At 31.9% G+C, this 9,038-nt stretch overlaps 1 protein-coding gene across 1 annotated transcript; it reads right to left on the reverse strand.

Moving 5' to 3' along the window:
* Positions 1-342: 342 nt before the first annotated feature.
* Positions 343-1,503, reverse strand: LOC120143279 (adenylate isopentenyltransferase-like). Its single transcript, XM_039157642.1, has one exon. It carries the CDS (start codon positions 1,423-1,425, stop codon positions 382-384), a length of 1,044 nt encoding a protein of 347 aa, XP_039013573.1. The 5' UTR covers positions 1,426-1,503; the 3' UTR covers positions 343-381.
* Positions 1,504-9,038: the final 7,535 nt, after the last annotated feature.

Consider the following 9,038-nt stretch of genomic DNA (forward strand, 5'->3'; position numbering starts at 1 on the left):
CGTTATTCCAAAAAAATATTATCACTCCAATTTATTACGTTATTTGATATAGTTATATTCTATAGTTAATTTTAAGAATTAGACATTTAAGATGTTTTAAATAGCAAAACATTTTATAATATTTAAGAAAAATACACATAGAGGAAACAAAAACTCACAAAATTTGTTTACCTACAAAATTTCTTGGTTTTGATAACTATGGTTTCTGTATAGAGGCCCTCCGCCAAACTTTAGTTAACCCCACCCTAGCCATGGTCCAAACGCCAGCCTCACCATTGACCATTGGTTCGGCGGTTCTGAACCAGATGGTCCATATCGGCTAATTTGATTTTTGTAGGAGAGTTTTTTTTAATGAAATAAAGAATAAATTAGTTGGAAAACCTACTCCTCCAAAAATCGCTTCACAATCTTCACGCTTGGTTCCATCACTTCCCTTTCCCAAATCTCCCTCCATTCTAACTCCGCCTCCACCGAAGCCGGCGGCTGCTTTTTCTTCATCAATACTTGAAACGTGGCCGTTGCGTCTAATCTAGCGAGGTCCCATCCGGCCTCTTTCAGCCGTAGAATCTTTCCTATCTGTCTGTTTGCCAATCGACACGTGTTATCTTTGATCTCCCTTACGGCTTCCTCGTAAGCTTCCCTTTGGATCGGGTCACTGTCCTTCCCGGGAACGACGCCGTTTTTCGGGCTTTCCCACGGCGGGTACTTCCTGAAATATGCATCGAATTCGGGTACTCCGATTGCTTTCCGTAACCCGACCTTGACACCCGCTTTGGTTGGATCATAGAACTGAGCCAACTCCTCGAACATCCCCGAGTCAAGCATTTCATCGACTCTTTTGCATAGGTACTCAGTGAGTACCGACCACGCCATGTCGACCCACAGGAAACAGCAGTCATACCTCAACACGTGACTCGGGTAGCCCGACTCGGCAAACACGTCCTCTTCGGGGTCAAAGGTTTCCACAAGGAGAGCATGAATGAAAGTGTTGGACCCACCAACGAGAAGCGGCAAGTTCCCACGCGAGGCAATGTCGACGATGGTCGAACCGGCGACAGAACGGAACTGCGACGCCGCCACGTCGGCTTCGATCGAGTGGAACTCGCCCAGAAGAAAGTGCGGCAACCCTTTCCTTTCGTCTAGAGGGATCTTGTTGGTGGTTATATCCAACCCGCTGAAAAGTTGCATTTTGTCCGAGTTCACGATCTGAGAGTGGCGGAAATGGCTCGCTAAGTCGATGGACAGAAGGGATTTCCCGGAACCGGTAGCACCCATGAGGACGATGAGTTTGATCTTGCTTTGGCTGGTACGGTGGTGGGGGACGGAGGAGCCCATTCTGGGCCATCGCGGACGGCGGGGGAGGGGAAGAGAAGGGTTCAAAAGCCTAGAATCAAGAGAAGGAAAAGAAGAAAAAATGGTTTCCATGGGGGAAGAGAAAGAAACGCAAGGTGGTTATGGGTTTCTTTATGAGTTGTGATTGTGAAGGAACATATACGGAATACTCCTTATAAATCAAAACAGCCGTTGTTTTTGGCTTTCACAGAGAAAGAGAGAGAGCTGATGAAATCAAGTAATGGCCTTTGGCACATGTTACTCATTCATCCAATCGCAGATTTCCATTTTTCCTCTGTTTCTGGGTTCCCATCATCCCCTCTGTAATCTCTCAGGCCGATACCTCTTTCTTATATATGTAATATAACAGGAAATATAAGATGATTTAAGCTTCAAACTATAATATATATATATATATATATCAGGTGGAATGAATGTAATGGAAAGGGATACTACTTAGAGCAGAGATTGGAATTTGTTCTTCCCTTAAAAAAAAAAACTAGATACTTGAAAATTTGAAGTTGCGCGGATTCTCCGTAGGACTGCCTTTGCTATTTATATTACTGAGTTACAGTTTATTTTATCAATTACTACTATATGTTTTTAAAAATCAACTTTTTATTTTAATCATGACATTTAATATGTGTATATACAAGGAAGTTAGTATTTTTATTTTGTGGAAGTGGTAGATGGATTGGATTGGTTGATTGTCTACAAATTGTCTACCACTTATTATAAGCTTAATATAAGCGCGACTTAAAATATTATAAAATAATATAATATTTTAAGTTACGCACAACTTTAAATGTTATTTTTTTATTGTAAATATATTTTAGGTTTTAATCGAAAATGTTATTATTTTTATAATATTTTAGATTACAATCGAAAATGTTAAAAATTATGATCTTTGAGGTTGTGCGCAACATAAAATATTACGTTACTTTATAAATATTTGGCTCTAGTTCGAATCGGTATAAATGCTTGATTTTTTAATTTTATTAATGTATTTCTATTCTAAGAAAATAGTTAACCGAACATATTCTTTTTATTAAAAATATTTTATATTTTTATTTATCAAAATATTTCAGAAAATAAAAAAATTAAATTATTTATAAAAATAAAAGTATAAAATATTTTTAAAAGGCAAACACAATTTTATGGAACTCTATATATTGTTTCTTAAAGTTCATTTATTTCAGAATTCAGTATTTTGCTTCTTTATCAAAGCAGTTGGCTGCCTTCATTTCTAATCTTAAGTTGGTTGATAATGTTTTCAAGTCATGATTAATATTACTAATTATATAATTTTTTTATTAATGCATGAAACTGAAAGTCGTTAAGAATGTTATGACATATATAAAAGTTGAAATTACCTATTAGATCCCTCCACTATAGGAATGGATCAATTTAGTCTATTTATTATCAAACGAATCAAATTATCTTTTGGTTTAAATTTTTTTATTATTATTTAATATATTAGTTTAATCAAATAAATAAAAACTTTTTTTTTTCAAAATTAACGTAGGTAATATCTTTTAAGCAGTGAATGTCGACAATATACTTCAACTTTATGTTTTTACGGTTACTAGAAAATTGAGATCAAATTTACATTATTCTTTGATTTGTGTGGATGACTTCCATAGACTTTGTGATCACAACTGAAGATGGACGGACGGAATAATCATTTTCTGGAAATTTTAAATTTTCATATAATTATTTTTTATATTTTATACTAATAATTTGCTTTCGTAACTTTAAAATTTTATAAGTTTATCTTAAAATTTTATAATTTCATCCTTAACATAAAATCATGTATCCATTCCTGATCGTAATTAAATCGAGACGCATTGTTGTTTGTGGAGTCTTCTATGTATCAAATCGAGTTTGAAATAATAAGATTCCAATTAAGTCAAAAAGTAGGGGCAATGCCACGGTCCATGAATGTTGCACAACAGGCCAGGTAGTCAAGCTTAGGAGTTAGGCCGAATTTAAAACTGTATTTGGTCTTGTTATTTCTGCATTATTATTAAACAGCATCGGATCAGACGCATTTATCATTTTAGAAAAAGAAGTATCTACTTTTATATATATAAAAAAAGTTTTGCATCAATTCTATTTTTTCTATATATCTTCTTAAACAAAGGCATTAACATTTAGTTATTTGAAAATTTTCACATAATATTATTGATTTTTTTATAAAAAAAAGAAATGCTACATTTTCCAACTACTAAACACACATGAATATGCTTTTCTCTTGTGTGAAAGCATAATAAAAATTTATGTATGATAGTGACAACAACCGATAACTATAAAGACCCATGCATATGTGGAAATTTGTAAAGTTCAATATAAGAGATTCATATAGGCTGCTTCTTCTTCTTCCTTTTTTAATCGTGGACTCATATCTTTGAATGAAATGATTGCTTCTTAATGACCAAATTATGTGTTGAAATTATATCATTTGGATTTGGGTCCAAACCAATATTCAAGATTTTGATATATTGTAGGGTACGATTTAGGGTTTGTTATAAGCATATTTTGTCAAGCCATTTATGTCTGAAAAATATTGAGATCAAGTTTGTCAAATATGGGAGCACTCCTCACGCATGCTTCACGACACACACACACATTTATTTATGACAAAGTGAAGCCTTTGCTTTGAATATTATGTAAAAACACTAGGTTCAAGAATACGAAGAAAAACATGCATGTTATTCTTCTTCCTATGGAGTTTCTCTTTCATTATTTTTCTTCCTTTTGGATATATCGATACGTGTATAAGATATATATTTTCATTTAATTTAATATTTTTTATTTTTTATTGTAATTTATTTGAGAGTTAAAAAATCTTGACAAAGTTGATACAGTTTGAAGCTTTGATTAATCGAGTATTCAAGGTTAACTCTCACCTTGAGTAAATTTATTATTGGTTGTCTCATAATCTTATCTTAACTTAAATTTTAATATCGTTATACCTCATTCAGATCTCCTTTGTTGTTATTAATATGGAGTTACTCGAAGTCTCTAGAATTGCATAGCCTCCGGCCAACTACAATCCCTTGACATGAACACTGATAGACCCACATAATTCGTCAGAGCCAAATCTAATATCTGATGGTTAGACGTATTAAGTTTGTCAACCTACGAATAGTCATAATGACCTTAGGCTTGACACAAACACTAAGGATCAATACACAAAACATCAGGCAAAACTGAAGGGCTCTCTCACTCACTCTTTTATTTGCTCTCTCTAAGCTCGCCGCACTATTCATTGTCTTCTTCATCCCACCAGCCATCAACTACGATTCTCTACTCAAATAAATCAGAAGAATGAAACATCCATAACCATCCCAATCTATTTTACCATTAACAAATATATACTTGAACAATGTCATTGTTGCATGGTTAGTTGAGTTTGTACATACAATCGTACCTATATTACAAGTTGAGCCAAGCTCAGGTAGTCAATTCGTATGATTTTTCTCTCAGCAAGAGGCCAAACAACGTAAGTCGTCGTGAAAGCAAATGATTACATAGAGTTCATTTGTCCTTAATTTGACATGGGTTAGGTGTTTAAACTATTCATTAACTTAGGATAACCATGCTTAACATATAGAAGCCAATTAAAGACGATGATATTATAAAACAATTAAATGCGAACAAGTGTAAACCAAGCCAAGTTTATGGAATTAAAATAGTGTGAATTTGGTAGTCAAGACTATCTCCTACTTGTTTGACGGTAATATACGAGGACATAAAAAGTTGATGGGATATGGTTTAATAACTGTAACGAAGGCGAAATATTTAATAAAGGAGGATTCAACTTTAAAGAGCTATCAATCACAATCAGACTTTGATTGATGTTAATCATATCTAATAGTTTTCCCCACTTTTATAGGGGGGGGGGAACTTAATTGGTTATAGTTTTATGGACTACGTATGGTTAGTGTATCATAGTTGAATGGAATATATATTACTTGATGCTTAGGGGTTTTAAATATCTTACTACTATTTATTATAATGGTACGGATAAGATTTTATGTGATGATATGACATATAGTACTCCTTACACTTATGAGCTCCAATAATTAACTAAAGATTATGAATGTTTATGCTTAACATGTTCATATAAGACTTGTATGTTTATTTGTACAGACGTCACTGAATGTTTTTCTTTAGATGATATTTCCTATGGATTTTCGGTGGAAGAAGAAGAAGAAGAAGAAGAAGAACGAATGAAAAGTGAATAGGAAGGAAGAAGAAATAAAAGGGATAGTGATTTTCTCCTGCCAACTCATTAGTTGCTTATGTCAAACTTATGCATAGACCAAGAGAAAATCAAAGAAAAGATTGCTCAATTTTCTTCAATGAGAAATCTACATAGGTATTTTTTTCAAATCAAAATTCTATTTTCAGATATAAAGTATACTCAAATCCAGTTCACACTCAGTCCAACCACCCCAAACACACAAGCTAAAATAATTTTTAAGGTTCAAATCAATGCTCAAATATTAGTTCAAAATTCTGAATCGCTGCACATCACTCAAAAAATGATTTCGTTGTTTGATAATTGAAATTATTGGATCTTAAAAATTATAAATTATAAAAATTTTAATTTTACAAATATAACCATAATTAAATAATAATAATAATTATAAAATATTTTAATAAATTTACAAATTTTAGAAATATTTTTATAATTGTTAAAATAAATAGTGAATTTGCATATATTTAAAAAAATCCATTTTTAATTTTTTAGAATTTATTGCTTATAATTATTTACAAATATCAAAATAAAATTTTAGTTACAATTGATGGATCAATTAAGATAATTTTTATTAATTTAACATGTCACGTCACCCTCTCAACTGCAATGTGATGCATTTTTTAATAAAATATAAAGTTTAATGCACATTTTGTAACTTTTGAAAATCCAATAATTAAAAAGAAAACTGTTTACAATAATTTAATGGTCATTTGTTACTTTTAACACATTTAATATCATTAATAGATATCAATATATGACATTAATAATACATATAATGTGAGACATTCGTTTTTAAAGCATTTCTTAATATAATAATAAAGAAAGTTTCATATCGAACTCATCAAACAACCTCAGTAATTAAGGAGAGTGTTGTTATTCCTAGAAGCTCTGGGTTCAAACAACTTCGTTTTTAGGGTATGTACATTATCAATAACTAAAAAAATATAAATATATATCATCTTACAATCAGTTTGAATTATTTCGAGTTTAAAAAAAACTAATCCATTATTTGCGAACAAGACATATCAATATCAAGCATCACCTCATGAGAGAATAACTTGAAGATAAAACAATGAAAAAGAAAAGGCAATGTGAAAGTAGTGAAAGCTAGATTTGTATGAGATTTGACTAAATTAAGGAATACCAACTATTATTCAACGCACATTATGCATTATGTATCACCCTCTTAATCTCATTTTCTTCTTTTTGTTAGTCTTAAGGCAAATCCACTTACCCTTCCTGCCGACCATCATCATCATCATCTGTCGATGAAAAATGTGAACCAGAACCCTCGTTTTTCCAGCCAGCCAATGCTCCATTTTATCTCGCCAGTCGCCACTGCTTGGTTAAAGTTAACCCACTGACTCGTTTACTTGTATATTTACAATATGGCGTCCTAAAAGTTTTGAAAATGAAATTGCAACTTTTTTGGGTTAATATTTTCAAGTGATTCATAATAGCTTGGACTCGGCACCGAGTTTGAAATCTAGAGGTCCGGTGGTGCCGGTGAGATAAGCAGCACATTGACTTGACTCAACCGTCCACAGTCTTCACCTTCATTTCTTTTGTGTAATTATTTTCCCTTGAAAGCGACGATGGAATTATTGATTCAATTGAGTAATTTAGAACTTTTTTTTTGGGAATGCACTGAACCTCAGATCAGTGCGTTACAGTGAGATTATGGAGCTTTTTTTTTTTTCTCTTTCTTAGTTATTTGTGGTGGTGGCCGCGGAAGCGGCTAAGGATGTTTTTTTTGGGGATGGGTGGTGAAATTCTGATAAATTTGAAAATATAAGTAATAATAAGATTAATTATTTGCAGGGTAAATACAAATGGTTTACCAACTATAGAATGTTAATTTGTCGAGTTTTTCGATTATTAAAAGTTATAAAATGATCCTCAAACTATTGGATGCCAATTTATTTAGTCTCTCAACTATTAAAAATTACACAATGATCATTCATTTTTTTTGATAGCAAATATGGTTTTTATTAGAATAATAATAAGAAAAGGCCAGAGTAGAATACCTAGTTAAAAACCTCCCTAAACCTAAATGAAGGAAAAGAGTACATCCTACCCGGCAATACAAGGACAACATGACACGAAAACCCCCAACCAAGTCGAACGTTTCCCTGCAAACCCCCAACACGACTCAAAATAATCACTCAACTATTCATATGTTCAAAACCCATCATTTTTTGTTAAAAAAATTAATGATGGTATGATCTGGATATTAACATGCTAAATGGGATATGATAGAATCATAAGTTAATGATGTTTGTAGGCACCGCCGTTGCTTTGAAGCATTGACTCAACAACATAATGTTTCAAACATTGGTTCGACGACATAATTTAAACGAAATGTCGGTCCATAAAATACAACTCAAGCAGTTATAAGATCAAATTTTACCATATCCTAGTTAACAGACTAACGTCCAACTTAGACAACTACTAATTGACGGGTTTGGAACATATAAATAGATGAGTGATCATTTTGTAACATTTAATAGTCGAAGGACTATTTTGTAATATTTGATATTTTAGGGGCTTAATAAAGTAATGTCATATAGTCGATCATTTATATACTTTATTCTTATTTATAAATAAGATAAAGTAATATAATGCTGAGATCAAAATCAATAACAAAATATACGTTTGGATTTAAAATTCTACCAGCGAAAAATTACACTAAAAATAAAAACCCTAGCCACATTTTTCCTCCTCATTTCCCCTCTCTCTTACAATTTATGTCAATTTTATTAATCAATCTAATTTTTTTCTTCTTTAATTTTATTGGCGGAATCAGTTTTGATGTTGGTTGCCGCCCGTCAATTATCTTTTTTCTTTGTTTTTTTAGCTTTTTTAATAAGAATAATTATGTTTTTGTGACATATTTTTTTTACCTTTGTGACACGTTTTTCTCTGTCTTTTGGTAACCTATGGTTTTTTGCTATTGTTTTCGTTTATCTTTATTCTCAGGGTTTGATTTGACATTGCCACGACTGATCAAGATGGCGTTTATTTGTTATCATGATGATATTTCATGTTTTGGACCTTCATATTGATTTGGATACACGTTTTACATTCGTCGATAGTTTTTTTCACGTCGTTTGACTCTGATTTGCGATTTGTCGGTGGCATTCAATAGCTTCATCTCATTTTGTTGTTTGTTTGCCGATACAGTCAAATTTGTTCGTATCTTTATTTTGTTCGAGCTTTTTGGTCAGATTTTTTTAACATTTTACTTATTTAGTCCTTATGTGATCTAGGTAGCTAGTTTTTGTGTCAATGTTTATATGAAAATATCCTAATTATAATTTTGTTTACGTTTACGTTATACTTTTAAATCTTCGTTGTAATTCTAGATATCTTCTATTTTTAAAAAACTAGTGGCTTTATGTAAAAAAAAAAATTACATGAAAAATTGTGTATCGTTCAT

Source organism: Hibiscus syriacus, unplaced genomic scaffold, assembly GCF_006381635.1.
Source record: "Hibiscus syriacus cultivar Baekdansim isolate YM2019G1 unplaced genomic scaffold, ASM638163v2 tig00110840_pilon, whole genome shotgun sequence".
Classification (NCBI taxonomy): Eukaryota; Viridiplantae; Streptophyta; class Magnoliopsida; order Malvales; family Malvaceae; genus Hibiscus; species Hibiscus syriacus.

Excerpts from the sequence above, each read along its gene's own strand:
- LOC120143279 (XM_039157642.1), bottom strand. The coding sequence starts at position 1,425 with ATGGAAACCATTTTTTCTTCTTTTCCTTCTCTTGATTCTAGGCTTTTG.